Source organism: Myotis myotis, unplaced genomic scaffold (genome assembly GCF_014108235.1).
Source record: "Myotis myotis isolate mMyoMyo1 unplaced genomic scaffold, mMyoMyo1.p scaffold_m19_p_18, whole genome shotgun sequence".
Classification (NCBI taxonomy): Eukaryota; Metazoa; Chordata; class Mammalia; order Chiroptera; family Vespertilionidae; genus Myotis; species Myotis myotis.
Window position 1 is genome coordinate 37,104,975 of NW_023416322.1, and position 20,306 is coordinate 37,125,280.

General features: G+C 41.3%; 2 protein-coding genes across 18 annotated transcripts in view; one reads left to right on the top strand and one right to left on the bottom strand.

The window, feature by feature from the left end:
• Nucleotides 1-361, bottom strand: part of CEPT1 (choline/ethanolamine phosphotransferase 1) — a 33,302-nt gene extending 32,941 nt beyond the window's left edge. For 3 of the 4 annotated variants that reach the window (XM_036343058.1, XM_036343055.1, XM_036343057.1), the window contains exon 1: nt 231-355. The gene's annotated coding sequence lies outside the window, so the exon portion shown is untranslated. Of the gene's footprint in view, nt 1-230 lie in introns of all 4 variants that reach the window. The other variant, XM_036343059.1, reaches the window with a different exon arrangement.
• On the top strand, nt 348-18,391 carry DRAM2 (DNA damage regulated autophagy modulator 2). Of its 14 annotated transcripts, XM_036343064.1 has the most exons (12): nt 348-484; nt 1,980-2,105; nt 2,451-2,627; nt 3,250-3,301; nt 6,949-7,044; nt 8,030-8,174; nt 12,102-12,169; nt 12,990-13,129; nt 13,777-13,954; nt 14,722-14,804; nt 15,740-15,832; nt 16,353-16,713. In XM_036343064.1, exons 6-12 carry the CDS (start codon nt 8,044-8,046, stop codon nt 16,458-16,460), a joined length of 801 nt encoding a protein of 266 aa, XP_036198957.1. In that variant the 5' UTR covers nt 348-484; nt 1,980-2,105; nt 2,451-2,627; nt 3,250-3,301; nt 6,949-7,044; nt 8,030-8,043; the 3' UTR covers nt 16,461-16,713. The 14 variants fall into 14 exon arrangements, 12 of the variants coding, with proteins under 12 accessions (XP_036198957.1, XP_036198960.1, XP_036198956.1 ...); XR_004973254.1 differs by lacking the exons at nt 1,980-2,105; nt 2,451-2,627 and adding an exon at nt 17,736-18,385 and having other exon boundaries at nt 16,353-16,598; XR_004973255.1 differs by lacking the exons at nt 1,980-2,105; nt 2,451-2,627 and adding an exon at nt 17,756-18,385 and having other exon boundaries at nt 16,353-16,598.
• The last annotated feature ends 1,915 nt before the right edge of the window (nt 18,392-20,306 follow it).

Sequence of the window (20,306 nt, forward strand, 5' to 3'; positions counted from 1 at the left end):
TACACCCGGGGCCAGAGGGGCAGCGGCCCCGCGCCCTCCCCACCACCCCGCGCGCGAGGCCACCCGCGCGAGGAAGGACGGCGCCCGCCTCGCGCGAGTCCACACACAGCTCCGATCCCACGCCCCACCCCGCACACGCACGCCCCTCTCCATACCCTTTGAGAGTCGTGCCCCCCAACACATCCTCCCCTCCCAGACCGTCTCCCCAAGACCGAGCCCCGCAGCCTTACCCGGAGCCCAGCAGGCACACCCCGAGTATTGATAACTCCGACTCCAGCCGACTGGGTGACTCTGATGGGCGGCAGCGCGTTCGCGACACTTTCGCGACGGCCGTAAAGGAGTCGCGGGTCGGCGCGGCCGGCGGCGGGGGCGCGCGCGGGGCCGGGCCTGGCTGCTCGGGCGCGCGCCGCGGGGCCCGCCCCGTCCCCGTCCTGCCCGCAGGCGCCGGACCCCGCAGTCGGCCTCGGCGGGCGCACCCAGCGAGGTAGGCGGGGAGGGGGTGCGGAGCGGCCCCAGCCCCCCCAGGGGTGTGTGTCAGAGGGGCGCGCGGCGGGCAAGGGGACGCCTCGCGGGGACCCTCGTGGCGGGCGTGCGGGTCGGGTGCCAGCTCGCGGTGCCCCCGAGAACAACTCTGACAGGCGCGCGCGGGGCCCGATGGGGCGGCGGGCGGGCTCCGGGGGTGCGTGCGGGCTGGGCTCGGGTCTCCGCGCCCCGCCGTTCGGTCCCGGTCCCAGGTCACCCCCCTCCCCTCCCTTTCCCCGTCCCCCGTCCCCCGTCCCCGCCGTCCGGCGCCGGGCCAGGCTCCGCCTCCCGCATCCTTGCCCGGCCCCAGGCGAAGCCCAGCCCTGGTCGGCATCCAAGTGCCCGCGGCTCCGGAAGGCGGCCGTGGTGGAAACGTGCAGTTCCCCGGTTTTGTTTGTTTCCTGCGGTGACCGGGAACCTTTGCCCCCGTCCCGCGAAAAACTGGTCGATTTGCGTTCCCGTCGTCACTCCTGGGCTCCGATTCCAGGCGGGGAGGGGGTGGAATGGAGACCTGTGGTGAGCCGCTGTGTTTACGCGGCGCTCGGGGCTGCTACCCGCAGTCCTATCCAGGGGGGCGGGGGGGGAGCCCAATACTGACAGGTAAATGGCAAGTCCTTTTTAAAATATATCTTATTGAATTTTTTTATTTTTTTACAGAGAGGAAGGGAGAGGGATAGAGAGTTGGAAACATCGATGAGAGAGAAACATCGATCAGCAGCCTCCTGCACACCCCCTACTGGGGATGTGCCCGCAACCCAGGTACACGCCCTTGACCGGAATCGAACCTGGGACCCTTCAGTCCGAAGGCCGATGCTCTATCCACTGAGCCAAACCGGCTAGGGCTAAATGGCAAGTCTTTGTATCCACAACAGGCTTTACTGTAAGGCACATGTGAAAAACGCAAATGATTTTTTTTCCAGATCTCCCAGATGGATGCAGTGCTGTAATTTGCAGTGCATCAGATTCTCCCCCGATTACCTGTGATATTTGATCCAACTTATTTTAAAACTTGCCTGACCTTCTAGACATCTAGGATTTAATCATTACAAGAACATTTCATTTGTCAGAAGTCCAACTTAGAGTGTTTAGAAAAATAATCATTTTCTATTATGCTTTGCACCTGATGGTTCTGTGTACCCCCAGGGCTTTCTGTCTTCACTTGGAACACCTAGAATTTTCTTTCTTGCCCTAGCCAGATTGGCTCAGTGGATGGAGTGTTGGCCTGCAGACGGAAGGGTCCTGGGTTCGAGTCCAGTCAAGGGCATTTATTTCGGTTGTAGGTTCCTTCCCAGCCAAGCCCGTGCAGGAGGCAACCAATCGATGTGTTTCTCTCACGTCGCTATTACTGTCTTTTTCTCTCTCTCCTACTCTTTCTAAAATCAATGGAAAAATATCCTTGGGGAGGATTAAAAAAAAAGATTTATAAAAAAAAATAGAATTTTTTTATCGTTTCTCAGTCACCACTTAAAGGAGACAGCATAAGGAATTCATCTTATTACCAGTGGCATTTCAATATTTATGAAATTTGAAAATTGTAGCTGCAGTTCTGATTCATGGATCGTCAAAGAAAGCGGAGAACATAGGTGAGAGATGCAAGAACATTTTCTTAAACTCATCGTGCCATGTGAAGGTTATTCCTGCATATTTTGGAGGATTTTAAAAGGTTTCTTAAATTATTATTTTTTAAATATATTTTTATTGATTTCAGAGAGAGATGGAAACACCAATGATGAGAGAGAATCATTGATTGGCTGCCTCCTGCACACCCCACACTGGGGACTGAGCCTGCAACCCGGTCATGTGCCCTGACCGTGAATCGAACCGTGACCTCCTGATTCATAGATGGACACTCAACCACTGAGCCACACCAGCTGAGCAGGTTTCTTAAATTCTTAATCATTAAAATTCTTACTTTGCTTGGTTGGCAGTCATGCTTCCAGTTTTCCAGTGTGAAAATCCAAGAGCAATACTCATCTTCCTCCCTAATTGGTGCGCAGAAATTTCTCAGTTGTCAGCAAACTGGGCAACCGTTTCACGCCCTGCTTCTCTAAATTGTCAGTGGAAACAGCTAGAACTCTCAAAACCTAAGGAGAGACTAATCCAAGGTGACTCATTTATACAGAGAATTAAGTGTTGTCATTTCCCATCCTTGTGGCTAGTTATGGCTGTACAAAAATTGATGTCAGCTGTCATTATATTTATGTTTACTGGGTTCAACTCTAAGGAAAAACTCTTTTAGATTGCTCCTTTACAAGTCAGAATACTGGAACTCAGAGAAGCTAAGTAATTTGCCTGAAATTATACAGCTGGAACATGATAAAGCTAAGATTTGCACATAGATAAATCTGAGAACACAGCTGCATTCTTTCCATTGCATCAAAAAATAGTGCTTTATCTTGCTTAATAGGCCATTATTATTTTTTGCATTTTTGTTTATCCTATAGGGGAAACTTGTTGTTTTTGTATTTTCTTTTATCCTTTCTGAGGTCAGTGAAAGGTAATATAAAAAAGGATCAGAGAATTGATATCCTAGACTTGTTTCTAGATGGTACAACATCATTATGAAACACACAAGTATCAACTCGATAGGGAAAATAAGCTATTAATAATAATCCTATAACATAGTGTTCTGCCCATGAACAATATTGGTGTGTTGACTTGAAATTGTATGTATTTAAAAGCATGTGGGTTGAACAATCTCTGATTTTCTTTGTATGTGGTTTTCAGGATCTTCAAAAGGCGCAGGTTTGAGCAGATTTGAAGACTGATACTAAAACAGGTAATTCACCTTTTACATTCTAAAAGAGGAACAAACTTTTATTGACCCCTATGACAGTATATTATCCATATCACCTATTACGTATATTACCTCATTTAATTCTTCAATAAACCTCTATGAATCGAGTATTAGAACATTTAACAGTTAATTCTAAAAGCTGCTGTCTATGTCATCAGTGTGTTAAGTTCTTTACTTGTGCTATGTCAGTGCACTCCCAGTAATAACCTTCTAGCACAGTCCAATAGAACTTTTCCACAAGAATGAAAATGTACTGTTTTCACTGTCCTATACAGTAGTCACTAGACACGGGTGGCTTTTGAGTACTTGAAATGTCATTAACGTGACTAAAGAACTAAAATTTAAAATTTTACTTTCTTTTAGTCAATTGAAATTTTAAATAACCACCTGTGGCTTCTGATTACTGTGTTGGACAATGCAGCCTTTGCCAATAATATTATGCCATTTTTCAAAGGAAAAACTGGTTCAGGGAAGTTAAGGAAGCTTGTCCAGGTTTGTCCAATTTTATAAAAACAAGTTTTTGAACAGAAGAATGTTACAGGAATGTTAATTTGACAGTGCATGTAGAATGGATGGAGGGGAAGGAAAAAATTAGTTCCGCGGAGAGAGTTGAAACTCTGACTTGAGAACTGGGAGGAGGAATGGCTGCAAATGACGAGGTAGAATTGCCATCACTCAGCGACAGCATGTGAGGTTACTTTGAGGCCTTGGAATCTAGATAATCTGGGAAAATGATAATACTGTTTACTGAAACAGAAAAATTATGAACCTTTTTGGGGTTTAAGAGGATTTAGTTTGGGCTGTTTGTTCATTCATAAAATATTTATTGAGCAAAGCCCTCTGCTGTGCTGCGGTGGAGAAGTGGAGTCCCCATTCAGGATTTTACCCACTTAAAACGCCCTCCTACCTTTTCCTCCTGTGGAGGACAGTGCACTGTAAGAGACGTGCAAAGGCTCCGTGTTCTCTGAGGCCCCGGGTGCTTATTTCCAGGTGCAGAGGGATTAGGGAAGGTGTTGTGGGTGGAAAGTGGTTTTCCAGCTCGATGTTGAAGACTAGGAAGGATTTGGACAGGCACAAAGGATCAAATGAGGAGGAGGTTATGCTTCTAGCAATGGGGTGGACAAAATGTTTTGAAAATCAGTCTTGCCAAAACACCTAAATGCTGAATAAATTATATTAGCCTTTTAAATGCATAGCAGGTCTTGTGGGAAAGAACAGAAAGTCCTCAGGGCTGAAAAGTCCAAGAGAGCTGAGACCAGAGTAGTAAACTAGCAGTGTGTCTCCTTTGGGGCATTGGGCTGGTAGCAGAAAAAAGCCCAGCTGGGGATAGGTGATAGCTTCCCCCCTCCCCCCAAAGTAGAGAGAGAAAGTCATCTCCCTTTGACCTCCCAGGGGTACAACTTCAGGAGGCACCATTCACGTAGTAGTACCTGTGTTTATTCACCTAAACGGTACCTGTGTTTCAAGGGATGGCTTTTCCATAAAAAGTAAAATGTAAATGTTTCTACTTGAAATTGTACAACTCATGGCCTTGGACAAGCCCCTCCCCCCAAATTTAGCTAGAGCCCTCAAAAATCTCTACAAACTCAGTGAAAGGTGGGCTAGGAAAAATACCTCCTTGACAAAGGGAGATCACAAAGAAATGTTGTTGTCACGTAGCTGCAGGTGGTGGAAATAAAGGTACCGACTCCAAACAGACTGTCTGGAGGACAGAAACTGTAACAGGGAACAGCACCAGGTTCAGATCTTGGTTCTTGAGTTCAGCTAAGAAAAGAATTCAGAGCCAAGCAACTCAAATACAAGTGAAAGTTTATTTGGAAAGGCACGGGCCGCAAAAGCGAGCGAGGAAGCAGTGAGCTGCATGAACTCAGGAAACTTAGGAGACAGAAAGTCAAAGGAAACGCGCCTGGGGAAGGAGAGGGGAAAGTTCTGCAGAGAGAGAAAGTGTAAGCCTGCTGGTCCTTTATCTTAAGGGCTTGCCTCTGGAGGTCTCAGGGGAGGACCTCAATAGAATATTCTTCAGCTTTCCAGGTGTGTCTCCTGAGGGTTGTGGTCTGCACTGATTGGTCGGCCCCAGGGCAGGGGGGCTTTAGTCATCACAGCTGGTCCATGGCCATGGCCCATGTTGCCCTGCCTGGCCTTGATACTTTCTGGGCCTGCAGCTGATACACAACTGAGGCCTAGATATTATCTCTCGTTAGACCAAAACTCTGTCTCTGTGGTCCGCGGACCTGGGGCTTTGTTCCTAAGATTGTTTGATGCAGGCCAGAACCTTGTTGTCTTGAAGGCTTCATGCTTATGGGAGTGGTTGTGCAAGGGCTTGTCTGGGAGCCCTATGAGGCTTTTCTCTGGCCCCTGTTCCTCCTCTAGGGGTTCTACGGCATGACTAGCGACATGTCAGGGGAGGGTCTGACCATGACCTGCGATATGAAAGGTCAGGGGGTCTCAAGTGCATGACCAGTGTCCTATTAGGGGAGAAAAGGCCACCCTGGGGGGCGAGGTCCCACCCTGCAATACTTGTCCTCCCAGTTCTGCCTGTTGCTAGATCTCCAGAACTTTCTACCTGGTGACTTTTGTAGCAGGGCTTCTGGCTCCTGCTCTGCCCATTCTGCCTGGCTGCCTACTATATCAAACTACAGGGTCTGCATAGCCCAGATTCAGGATTCAAATTGACATATCTACATGTGCTGGCAAACCTGAAGCCAAGAAATTAAAGTTGGCCTGGGTTGGTTATATGTCAGAGCGCCCAGCAAAAAAAAATACAGGCCCTCCCGGAATGGGTCACCCTTCATCTCATCCTTGGGACACTCCCAATTGAGCTCATCGTCAGAAACCATGAAACTCCTGTGCAAGGGTTGGCAGAACCAACACATATGGTACCAGACTCCTAAGGATTTTAGATTGGAATGATCAGAAACAAATTCAAATAGCATTTAAAGAGATAGAAGGAGAAAAGTGAAAGATTTTAGAAGTACTGTAGCTCAAAATTTATAGAAATTGAGAAGTATTGTCCCAGAAACTTATGTTGGGGAATTTAGGGAGGAATTGTCATGATTAACTGAACAGATGAAGAAAATTGGTGGGAGTGGTAAGGACTGACAATGGAAAAGGACAGGAAAGGAGGAGATTATGGTAATTCAGACAGGAAATTACTCAAGTCTATAATGGTAGCTTTAGGAACAAAGGAAAAGAAACTTACTGGGCAAGATTTAAATACACGTATTTAGCAATAAGTCAGATGACAGAGTAAGTGACAAGTACAAGTCAAAAATAGCTGAGATTTCATTATTTGGAAAGTCTGAGATGAGAAAGCTGAGCACATTGGCGGATGGGTGGAGAGAAGAGTTGTAAGTTTTTGCAAAGTTCATGGGAAGCTACTATGAGAAGCTACTCCTCCAAACATGCAGTTACTTTCACATGCATGTGAGTCATTTCTTATAATTTGAAAGTACTTATGTATTTATTTTTTAAAATTAAATGCAAGAAGAGACAGTCATGTTTTCTGACTCACATTATTGACTCATTATTATTTACCAGCGTCCTCAGCCTGGAAGGTAAGGGAGAAAGTGGTGATGTGTGGTCTTTGTATATTTAGGTTCTCTCTTTTTTCCCTGCCCCCCGTCATGTAGGAGCTGAAAATGTAATGGTGAACAAAACATTTTGTTCCTGCTCTCACAGAACTTAAGGTTTAGTGAGGAAGATAAAACCAAACAAGCAAGTAACAGGTAAGTGGTGTGAGTCTCCTTTGGGAGCAGGGGGCGGGGGGCGGGGGGTAGAAGTACTGTTGGGAACAAGGCAGGACACTCCGCTGAAGGACTGGAGTCGAGACTTGAAGATGGGTGAGTAGGTGTTGACCGGTGGTAGTGGGAGGGAGCGGGGAGAGCACTGTAGTCCACTCATCCAGACAGTACCGTGCGCATGCAGGTCTGAGGGGCCCAAGAGAGCATGCCACATTCGAAGATCTGAAAGCAGTTTGCGGTGGCGTACAGCACAGCGATTGGTGGCAGAATGGAACTGCCTGAGTTTGACTCCTGCCTCTACCTCCCCATGACCTTGGGCAGTTCTCTTAACCTCTATAAGTCTGCTGTGAGGAGTCAGTGAGATCATGTCTTAATGGAAAGTGCTTCATAACATTGCTGACACAGAGTAATCACTGTGTTTGCTTTTGTCATGATGATGAAGGTGAGCAAGGGCCTCACAGACCATGCGCAGGAGGAGGGGGTGTTTACAAGGGCATAGGGGAGACCTGAAAGACTCGCTGTGGGGGGAGAAGGTGCTCGGATTGGTGTTAGAAGGGTCACTCCGGCTTTAGGGTGGAGTCTAGATTGGATGTGGTCCAGTCTAGAGGAGGACCAGTTAGTAGGTTATAATAATAAGCTGGCCAAGAAATGAGGGTGGTTTCAGTGGGGCAGTGCAGTGCAGATGGAGAGGAGAGCTAGATTTTAAGGACATTTCGGAGGTGGAATAAGCGGCACTTGGTACTAGATGTATGGAAGGATGGGAGGGAAAGGAGCCTGGATCTGAGTGGGAGAATCTTGGTTTCATTTCCTGAGAAGTCGAAGGAGAGCGGGTGTTAGTAGGCGGTGAGGGTGATGGTTTCAGAAATGGACCAGCTCAGGGTGCTAAGTCCAAGGTTGGGGGAGTGGGCGGCTCAAGCAGAAAAGATGAAATACGTGTGGATAATCTCGTCTGACTTGTTTTCTGCTTCAGAAGACCTGTCTGAGATGTGGTGGTTTCAGCAAGGCCTCAGTTTCCTGCCCTCCGCCCTTGTCATTTGGACGGCTGCTGCTTTCATATTTTCGTACATTACTGCCATCATTCTCCACCATGTTGACCCTGCGTTGCCTTATATCAGGTCAGTGAAATGTATCCGATAGGTTGTTTCTCATTCATATTTTAGCATCGAAGCCAAGAGGTAACGTTAGCATTTTGAAATTCAAATGTTATGTTTGGCTTTACAACAACAAGAGGAACATAACGGAAGGATTCTTGGCTCCTTCTATGTGATGGAGAAATGTGGAGACAGAGGGCTGAGATTCATTTGGGACTTGCTTAGTGAATTGTGACACTTCAGTGCCTTCTTCTCCAAATCAGTATTCGACGTTGTCTCAGGAGATAGAATTGGAGTTACTCACCCCTTAAAAAAAAAAAAAATGCTGCAGACAACAATAATAATATTGAAAGAACATAGTAATGACAAACATCTGTTGATCTACTTATGTGCAAGGTAATGTCCTAAGCATTCTTCAGTCTTAAATAATTGGGTCCTTACAGCCACCCTTTGAGGTGGGAACTACGACCCCCCACGTGAGGAAATGGGGTCCAGGAAGGTTAAGTTCCTGTCCAGAGGCACAAGGCAGTAAATGACGGAACCGAGAATCAATTTCACTGGGCAGTTTGACTCTGGAGGCCACGCGCTTACTTCTCAGGACATGCTGCCTAGATCTTTCTGGCACATGAAGTATCAACATTTACCGCAAATATTTTTGAAATTTCAAAATTGCTAATGAAGTACTCAATTTCTTGTATGTCCTTTCAATTATAAAGGTGATGTGACCTCCCTCTTCTAACCTCCCTTTAGTTCCTGCCTCCACACACGTGATTAATGGGTTTGGTGGATTGCCTTTCAGAGTTTGGCGTGTTTGGTGGTGGAGTTGTTTCATTTATTAATTTGTTTACCTTTTGAAAAACTAACCTTTTAAAGGATGATAAACAAAGGCTAAATGTATTTTTTTATAAATGGTATGACCCAAAGAATATCAACAAATTGGGTGCCCTTGGGGAAGATGTATAAAACAAAAAGATATTTTTTATTTAAGGTTCCAGTTCTAGGAATCTGATCGTCACCAATGTTTACTACTCTGCTAGGGGCACGTGTAGTTTAAGGCAGCGGTCGCCAACCGGTGGTCCTCGAGGTCCGAAAGGTTGGGCGACCGCTGGTTTAAGGAGCCAGTTCACACTTTAGTAACTTCAAGAGAAGACACACAGAAAAGATTCATTCGGGTCCTTTAGCGTTTTTATGCCCTCTTCGAGAACTTGTCTGCTTTCATTTGAAAGAGCTTTAAGTAAGTTAGAGGCCACTTGAGTTCTTTCTCGGTTTCAGTTCTCTGATGGTCCGGCATGTGATTTCCTGACCCAGCGTCCCCTAGGCACTTCCTTTCCTGTCCCTGCCCTTCTGTCTTTTTCTGCTAACGAACTCGTATATTGCCCTAGAATCTTTTCCCAACATTATGACATATTTAAACTCAATGGTACTTATTTTTACTTCCCTTAAGCTCCTTTCCTTTCATTTGAAAAATGATTGTTAAACTAGTTCCTTTCTGTTCATAAACCCTAACTAAAAGGCCTAGTTGTTACAGCAGCAAAGGGCATAACCGAAAGTAAAGTTCACTTCAAAGACAGTTTACAAGCTGGTTTCAGATGCTGTCTAGGTTCAAGTTGTGGAGGCCCAAGTGGGGTCCGTGAGACTAGCCACTGGGATCCAAGAAGAAACTATTAGAACTTCTATGCATATTTTAAAATCTCAAAATATTTAAGCTGAACTGTAATATATGTGTAATAATAATACATATATTTTGAAGTTACATGGTTACACTTTTTTAATGGTGTGTAATCAAAATGGTGTGCAGACCGCTGGGTTGAAGGGCCTGCTGCCGAGGCGATGGGCAGGGCTCTTTTCATTTGGAGGCCAGTTTGTGTCAGCGTGTTGCAGAGCCAGGGAAGGAGTCCGCGCAGCCAGCGGCTTGGACATGGATGCTTTGGGTTACTTTTGGGGTAATCCAAAACAAGAGCATCATTTGGAACTTAAAATTGTGTGTATTTTTTCTGATTATAAGAATAATATGTATACATTATTCTTGAAAACTTGAAAGGTAGAAGGAACAGCAGCAACAAAAAAACATGATCCCCACTCCCTGATCGTGATCAGAGAGGAACAGAAGCTTTTGTATCTGAAGATGCGTTTTAGAGTAGGAAGGAGCAGGCCTTCCGATTCATATTGGATACTTTACTTTTCGTAAACGTAATCCAGATGCTCACCGAGTCTTCTGATTCCTTACCAGAAATGACTTTCCATTCCTTTTTTTTTCTCTTATTTTAGAATAGTACTTTTTTAAAAATATGTTTTTACTGATTTCAGAGAGGAAGCGAGAGGAAGAGATAGCAACTTCAATGATGAGAAAGAATCACCAGTTGGCTGCCTCTTGCACGCCCCCTGTTGGGGTTGAGCCCACAACCAGGGCATGTGCCCTAACCTGAAACAAACCCTAACTTCCTGGTTCATGGGTTGTTACTCAACCATTGAGCCACACCTGCCAGGCTCCATTCCTTTTTTTTTTTTTTTTTTAATATATTTTATTGATTTTATATAGAGAGGAAGGGAAAGGGAGAAGGATAGAGTGTTTGAAACATCGATGAGAGGAACATCGATCAGCTGCCTCCTGCACATCCCCCACTGGGGATGTGCCCGCAACCAAGGTACATGCCCTTGGCCGGAATCGAACCTAGGACCCTTCAGTCCGCAGGCCGATGCTGTATCCACTGAGCCCAACCGGTTAGGGCTCCATTCCTTTTTTATTCCCATTACATTGTCTTAGTTAAGATCTTTATTCTCTTTTCTACATACTTCAATTCGAGACCAAAGAGTTTGTCTCTTTAATCTTTACAGTAGTTAGAGGGAGGGGAAAGGAAGTAACATTTAATGGGTCTCCTCTGTGCCTGCTACTCTGATAGATATTTCACATGCACTACTCCACTTTCAGTTCCTCGTGGCCATCCGGTGAGGCAGGGAGGAGGGTAATAGCTCCATTTTGCAGATAGTCTGACTTAGGGAGACAGAGGAACATGCCCAAGGTTCCACAGTTAGTACGTGGTGGCAGTTCATCTGGGTCCATGTACACCACACTGCCCTGACCGACGGGCATTGCAGTGCATGTGGCAGCTGGTGGTGATAGAGGTCTGGACGGAATGCTGTGAGTCAGCGTTCTGCTAGAAGATTGGTCACGGCCATAGGGAGGTGGGGGCTCAAAACTGGTCTGGAATGGAATTTCCAGGAAGCCAATGGCTTTGTCTCCTTTACTTACCACCATATTTCTGTCCCTAAAACGCTGTGTGGCACAGGGTAGGTTCTTGATAAATATTTTTTGATTAATCATGAATGATTAGCTGTAAATTGAGTTATAGGCAGAGTCAAGAGCAATAACAACCCAGCCAGTGTGGCTCAGTAGTTAAGTGTTGACCTATGAACCAGGAGGTCAGAGTTTGATTCCCGGTCAGGGCACAGGCCCAAATTGCAGGCTTGTTCCCCAGTAGGGGGCATGCAGGAGGCGGCTGATCAATGATTCTCTCTCATCATTGATGTTTCTATCTCTCTCTCCCTCACCCTTCCATTCTCTGAAATCAATAAGCACGTATTTTTTTTAAAAAAAGAACATAATAACAAAAGACAGATTTTTGAAAGGCTCTGTGATGTTAGAGAATATTCAGAGACAGATGAACATACTGCCTGATAGATGTAAGTCAGTAACAACATCCTTAACATGCTTTTTCATTAATTTACATTGATTTCTAGTATGTGAAAAAATAATCTAAGTGATATGATAAAAAGTGAACTAGGCAAATATTGTGAGCTCAAATTGTCATGTCCTTACGCAATTATAAGAGTTGAACCCACAGACTTATGAAAAGATAAAGGACTTGAAGTAACCCCTGTTGTTTCTTATTCCTTAGAAGAAATACACGTGTAAATTCAGTGTTAGAAATCCACACCATTTTTTTCTTTCAGTGACACTGGTACCATCGCTCCAGAAAAGTGCCTGTTTGGGGCAATGTTAAATTTCGCCGCAGTTTTATGTAAGTAATGAGAATGATCTTAATGATGAAAATTAATAGCCAAATCACCCCTTTCATCTTTAGACAATATTGCGTTATTTGTTTTACTTTTTAGTTGCTATACTTGAGGGAATGTTCTCACTAAATTATTTCTCAGAGATATGTTCCTTTTAAAAGAAAAGCAATTTCTAGAAATGCTGAATTATGGAAATAAATCTTTAAAAAAACGTATAGAGCTACTTGACTACTCATTCAAATACAAGTTGTAAAGTATTACCAAATGTTCCTTGAGGCCTTAAGTGGATTTCTTAAGCAACCAGTAGAGGGCAAAGAGCTGTCAACACACTGACCACAACTAACACCAACTACATCCCGTCAGGGTAAGTGATTTCGAAGTTTGAGGATAGCATGGTTTGATTTTTGAACCATATTCTAATGCCAAAGGAATGGAGTTCTGCTACAGTATTTTACATTCCTATTAATCACTTGTTTTTTGAGCCAAATTTTTATTAATGGTTTGCTAGAGTATTGCTTTTTCCACCAATTGTGACTATTTGCATTCTTTTATAGGAAGTCAAAAATTAAAGTCAAGTAAATGTTTCAGTGTATGACTAAAGTTTTCAAGCACGTATCTACAAAAGCATAGCTCTGCTACGTTTTCTGTACTTTCGTGTTCTTTGGCAATGTTTTTGCAAGGGAAGTTTGATTTAGCCCTTTCTTGACTAATAAGAAAAAAAGGAAAATCTCTGTTTCTGGATAGCAGTGACCTTCGCGAACTCTTTATTGGCAACTTTATTTCTTGGTTATTTATTACTTGTTTTTTGGATTTTCTCTTTCCCAGGCGTTGCTACCATTTATGTTCGTTATAAGCAAGTTCAGGCTCTGAATCCCGAAGGGAAATATATCTCCAAGTTAAACAAGGCTGGCTTCGTACTTGGATTGCTGAGTTGTTTAGGACTTTCTTTTGTGGCAAATTTCCAGGTTTGTGTTTTAACCCAGCACAGGTATTTCCCTGAGGTACCTGAATGTACGTGTCAAGAGCACCTGGAGCATCCAGTTACATGCTGCTGTTGTTTCTTTGCCCTCACAAAATAGAATCCACAGCTTTGGAATTATTTGGCCCTTTTTGAAATAGCTACATTTACACTTAGAAAATTTCATTCTCATTAATCTGTTGACTAAGTAGAAATTATTCTGTCATTTTAAGGATCTACAGGACTTGACTAATAAGAAAAAAAGGAAAATCTCTGTTTCTGGATAGCAGTGACCTTCACTTGAGTGTAAACTGTGAGGGCCAATTTTTGTTACTTATTTATTTTTTTTACTAATATATCTGATTACTAAATAGTGCTGACATAGAAGAGGCACCTAAATAAACAAACATATTAAATGGATAGATAATTACTATCATATTTTTAGTAGTGGACTGTGATTGAATTTGAATTATTATAACCCACAGGTTTATGCTGAATATTATGAAACAAAATTGCCTCAGGAAGTAATTTGTACAATCTGCAGGGGTTTTCTACTCTGTGAATGTCCCATTGAAATTGCTCGCTTGTGTTTTAAATACTGTATTGGCAATATGTGTTCAGTTTCTTTTATTTTATTTCTTCTTTCTGCCTCAGAAAACAACCTTTTTTGCCGTGCATATATGTGGAGCTGTTCTCACCTTTGGTATGGGCTCATTGTATATGTTTGTCCAGACCGCCCTTTCCTACCTAATGCAGCCCAAAATTCATGGCAAACAGATCTTCTGGGTCAGACTACTGCTGGTCATCTGGTGTGGAGTGAGCGCATTTAGCAGTATCCTTTGCTCTAAAATGTGGCTGCAGCCGAAACCGGTTTGGCTCGGTGGGTAGAGCGTCAGCCTGCGGACTGAAGGGTCCGGGTTCAATTCCGGTCAAGGGCATGTACCTGGGTTGCGGGCACATCCCTAGTAGGAGATGTGCAGGAGGCAGCTGATCGATGTTTCTCTCTCATCGGTGTTTCTGACTCTCTATCCCTCTCCCTTCCTCTCTGTAGAAAATCAATAGAATATATTTTGTAAAAAATATATGTTTTTAAAATAAATAAATAAATAAAATGTGGCTACACTCGGAAGGGAATTGAATAACAAAATTTAAGTGAACGCTGTTGGCATATTGTAAGCAGTCCTTTTGTGGACAGTGAGATTCTTGGAACAGTAACTCCAAATTCAAGGATTTTAAACATGTAATTCAGTTTTTACATAGGAACCCGGTAACTGAGCTAGGAACAAAAATAATGTGTAAACTAATCATGCTCCCTTCAAAGATGTTATGATGAGTTAATTATGTAGCAGAAGCTGGCGGTGGGAGTGCTGAGTTACTGACAAAGGCGGTTGACGATGCGAGCCACTTCATGGTGACTCTCTGGGCACATTGAAAAGTCTCCTTCTGCCGTGTACCAGGAAGTCTTCAAGAAGATGGGCTTGGACCTTGGAAACAAATATATGCGTGGTCCTCTTGGACCTTTAAAGAAATTTGGTTTTGAATCTAATTTAAACTTACAGCTCCTCTCTGAGAACCTTCCTTGACCGGCCTTTCTCATAGTGCTGACCTGCTCCTCACTCCTGTACAGTGGCCATTTTGGCTCAGATATAGTACAGAAGCTCCACTGGAACCCCGAGGACAAAGTAAGAACGTAGAGTCTTAAAAACATAGTTTTGTATTAAAGATGACTATTTTGATAGTGTTTTTCATTTTATCACTAACGAGACATTTTCAGTAGAATAATCAGATATGTATTAAGGTTATTTCCTATATATGAAAGGGTTTATGTGGCATCCTCTGTATTCTCCTGTCACCTGTGGTCTGTGGGCATTTTCAAGATATGAAGGAAATTGTGATGGCAAAGAGTTTTCTCAGAAATGGACTCCTCACAGTCAGGATATAGTATACAGTGTACTCAGCTGAGATCTTTTATTAGAATACTTGTTTTCTGAATTGAAAACATGTCTTTGCCCACCTTTTGTTGCCTGGAAGTGTATTATTATGGACTCTGCATTTGGATTCAAATATAGTGGATATCTGAGCTTTGATCCTGAGAGAAATGGAGGAGGGACATATACTACATCGATAATAAAATGATTTTATCTGTTTTCACAAACCTCTCAGTGGCATTTTACTTTAAATTATTTACCAAATATCAGTCTTATTAGGACATATTTGTGAAAATGAATGAATAAAATAATTTGCTAGATTTTCTGAAGTATAATCCGTACACTACTTAATGCTTTAAAATAGCACTAAGTTTATCATGAGCATTGTTTACTTAAGGGTGGTTGTTTTTTTTTTTAATCTTTGGCTTTGGGAAAGGCAGTAAGTTCTTGATTCAAGAAGTTCTCCTGTCTTAGTTATTCAAATGGAACTTTATGTGTTCTAGATAAAACTGTGATGATACCTAGATCATTTAAGAGGACTTTTCCAATGCCTGCCTTGAATGCTCAAGATACGTTAAAAAAAAAAATTGAGGGTTTATAAGTATGACAGGTTTTTTATTTGAGAGAAATTATAGACCATTTGCCCGAAATTTCACAGAATTATTCTTTTTTTTTCATTGTCACTCAAGGGCTATGTGCTTCACATGATGACTACCGCAGCAGAATGGTCTATGTCATTTTCCTTCTTTGGTTTTTTCCTGACTTATATCCGTGATTTTCAGGTAAGGAAACACAGAATTAGATTTATGTAGTCAAACTTCCTTCAGGTGGGGTACGAGAACTTTCTGAAGGCAAGTCTCTAACCTTTCGAACATTAACTTCATAAGCAGTGATGGCAGAAGAGGAACTTTTCACATGAATCATTTCTGTGTTTGCAGAAGTAGTGTATTACTAGCAAGATTCAGCTTTGAAATGGGGTTGTAAAACAATCACATTTGAGAAATTATTTGACAGAATTTTCATCCACTCTGCTTCCATGTACGTTGGCCATCCTCAACATTTAGTTTTACTGATTCTTCATAGAAATGAAAGAAAAATAAAGATCCGAATAGAGAAACTTGGTTTTCCCAGCTCTCAATACTACCAATATCTTTGGCAATTCAATAGCTGTCTCATTCTTATTATTCATTATAATTGATTTATATTCCTAATCCCAAAAGATAGTCCTCTGAACATATTGAGGATGTGACCTGTCATTAAGGAGCAAACTTCTGTATATATTTTTCCTTTTTTTTGTTCCAGAAAATTTCTTTGCGAGTGGAAACCAATTTACATGGATTAACCCTCTATGACACTGTTCCTTGTCCTATTAACAACGAGCAAACACACCTACTTTCCAGAGATGTATGATGAAAAGATGAAACATGCGATGATTATGATTCTCAGGGATTGGGAAAACGTTCATAAGTTACTACTACTGATCTGAAATTTTCCACCAAATAAGGCTGACAGTGACATTGATGGGTCCTGATAACCAAGAATCATGAAGTAAGCCAATTTATAAATTATTTCAAGGGATATATTCAAGTGGATCATGTAAAACCATTTCTGCCTATACTTTTTTTACTCGCAGGAAATAAAACCAAAGGACAATAGCACTAGATTTTTTCCCTACTTTATTGAAGTGAAACACCAGAAGTGCACTGAACCATCTGCAGAATCCAGCATTTCACGTTTTAGAAATTATTGTAAAGCATGTTTTGTTTGGAGCACTTACGCAAGTCATTTTCCAGGACACCAAGTAATCAGCATTGCTCAGCAGCTCCTTTCAAATTGGGTTTTGCAGTAATAGTTTTACCATATTACTACATTTCTTATAGTCTTTTAAAAAAATTTTTTCTGGAATTCACCAATAAAGGGAAGCAGACCTGAATTCATATACCATCTGTGGTTAGCTAGTTTTAGTGGTATTGAATTGATGCCTGCCACAAAGCCAGATATTATGCTAACTGGTCTGTCACACATGGTTATAATAATTTCATGAAACTTAGTCTCTGATAAGAGATTTTAATTAAAACTGAGAGAAGCAGCTATAGTTAAATTTATGCCAATCATGTTTTACATAAAACGAAGGTTAGTGTTCATTCATGAATCTGAGGACTTTGTGAATAACAGCAGATATCATTAATAATAGTTACCTTAAACTACAGTCAAGAACTTTTTATAGATTTTTCTTTATAGCAAATTATAATTACTTGTAAAAGTAGCCTTGAACAGGCAAATATTGAACCTTTTTACTGGGATGTGATGTTTGTAGAAGTCAGATTCTAAAAGACAAAATGAGCAACTTGAAAAAACTAGGTACAAAATAATTGTGATACATACATCTCTCTGGTCATGGCACATGATTGGATAGCTTGTACCAAAATTTCTACCTATGTAGATAAAGAATGATTTACAGCCCAGCTGGCGTAGCTCAGTGGTTGAGGGTCGACCTATGAACCAGGAGGTCCCAGTTCTAGTCCTGGTTCGATTCCGTGTCAGGGCACATGCACAGGTTGCAGGCTTGATCCTCAGTGTGAAGGGTGCAGGAGGCAGCCAATCAATGATTCTCATCACTGATGTTTCTATCTCTCCTGCTCCCCCTCCCTTCCTCTCTGAAATCAATAAAAATGTATTTAAAAGTAAAAAAGAATGATATACAGATTCCAGATAAAATTTGGAGAAAATGCTCATCTGGAAGATGACCATGACAAACTGATTTGCAAAAGAATCCTTGAAGAAGATTAACAAGCCTTATCTTTTTAGAAGAAATGGGTCCACTGCCAGAATACAAGATGGTGAGAACAAATTTAAAGTTTAAGAGAAAGCAATTTAAGGGAAAATGGTTATTTGGTGGAAACAGAGCTTGATCATGAATAAGTTGCTAGAATGGGACTAAATAATATTTCTGAAGACTTTTGGACTGAAAATAAAATACTGTTTATGTATATTAAGCAGCAGTGAAAGGGGGGGCATTTCAGTAAACATTGATTGGCATCATGTGAGAAAAATATGGGTACAAAGTATGAAATTTTTTTTTATTATATTTCTGCAAATCATAGTGCAACCACATCTGGAATACAGCATCCAGTCCTGATTGTTCTATATCAAAGAAACTATAATTCAGTTATGAAGACCACAGTATGGTGAGGGGGAAATTGATTGAATTAAGTTTATAAAATTATAAATTATGTGTGGATAAGGTGGCACAGGGGAAAATGTGGACTTGTACGTCCATACTGGAATATCAGGCTTAGAGATATACATAACACATTAAATAAATTATTGTAAAATAAAAATATTAGTTTGATGGTGTTTTAATTCTTTAACTTTTACTCTTAGAAAAAATATAGATCCAATTAACTCAGCCTCCACTCTAGGAGTATGAAAAAGAAACAGCAGCCCTTTTCTGGAGATAACATTTATTTTCACACTTACTCTTCTTTTATAAAAAATATCCAGCATAGAGGAAGAAATTAGAAGACATGGAAGGAAGCAGGACAATTTGATCCAGAGAGGAACAGTCAATGAAAGCAAACTCAGAGATTTCCTAAATGTTGCAAATATCAAATGTAGATAACTATGATAAAAGTGCTAAAGGATCTAGTAAAAAGGGTGGGAAACATGCATGAAAAGATGAGGACTTTCAGCAGACATGAGAGCTTTGAAAAACATAAAAATTCTACAATTGAATATGACAGTTACACATAGAAAAAAGGACCAATAAACTTGAAGATGGCATTTGAAAGTATACAAACTGATTAACCAATGTCACCCAATAAATTCAATAAGAAAAGAAAATATAAAAACAAAGTTGAGGAGAAAAGAATGCAAATTAAAATCCAATATATGAGTTTTGAAGGCAAACTCGAATGGCTTTCCATTTTATAATTGAGTTAAAGGAGGGGATAAAGAGAATGGTACAGAAGTAATGTTTGAAGGGATATTGACTGAAAACTTCCAAAATTGATGGTAATCAATGAAGAGAAATTCAAGTGAGTTTTTTTAAAATGATTAAAATTGATGAACACCTAGTAAGACTAGAACATAGGATTAATAGTATTCCGTCAAAAGTCATGTCTAGACATTCAGGATGTGATTGTTTTTGGAAATAGAGTATTTGCCAATGGAATTAGTTATGAGCTCATACTAGACTAGGCTTAGCCTTAAATTCAATGACTGATGTCCTTATAAAAAGACCACATGTGACACAAATAGAGAAGGCAAAGTGAAGACAGGCAGAGCTTGGAGAATGTATCCTCAAGCTAAAGAATGCCAAAGATTGCCAGCAACCAGAAACTAGGAAGGAGTCTCTCCAATAGCCTACAGAGGTAGCCTTGATTTTGAATTTCTGTCTTACAGAAATGTGAGAATAACTTTCCATTGTTTCAGGCCACCCAGTTTATGATAATGTATTATGACAGTCTAGGAAAATTAAAAAGCTGATCAAGTAGAAAAGACAAAATACAAGTTACTATTACCAGGAATGAAAAGAGAGACATCATTACTTGGCCTTTTGACATTAAAGATAATAAGAGCATGTTATGGACAACTTTATGCCAATAAATTCAACAATTCAGATGAAACGGACAAATGTCTTTTGAAATATAACTTGTCAAAAGTGATGCACAAAGAAAAGGTCTAAAAATAGCTCCATATTTATTACAGTATTAAATTTGTAATCACACGGAAGGAAGGAAGGAAGACTCTTAAGTCCTGATTACCTCACAGGTGAATTCTATCAAATATTTAAGTTAGAAATTATACCAAGTTCTACACAAATTCTTTCAAGAAATAGAGAAGAGAACTTTTCAACTTGTTTTATGAGTCTAGCACAACACCAGTAGCACAACTTGACAAATATGAGAAAAGAAAAAGATCCATGTCCCACATGAACACCAGTGCAAAATTACTTAACAAAATAGTAGGAAATAGAGCTTAGCAATGAGAAAAACAATGATATAGTGAGACCAGGTGGAATTTATCTTAGCAATATAATTCAGCTTAACATAAAGGAGGAAAATCAGAACAAAAAAAAATTACAAAAGGGAACACTCCTATGATAAAAAAAAATCCCACCAAACCAGAAACAGAATCCCAACACTTTATAATGGACAACTATAAAAATCTAATTGTTATGTTTAATGGTTTAATATTAAATCCCTTTCCCTTCTAATTTTAAAAAAGGCAAAGATAATCCTTGCCTTCTATTCA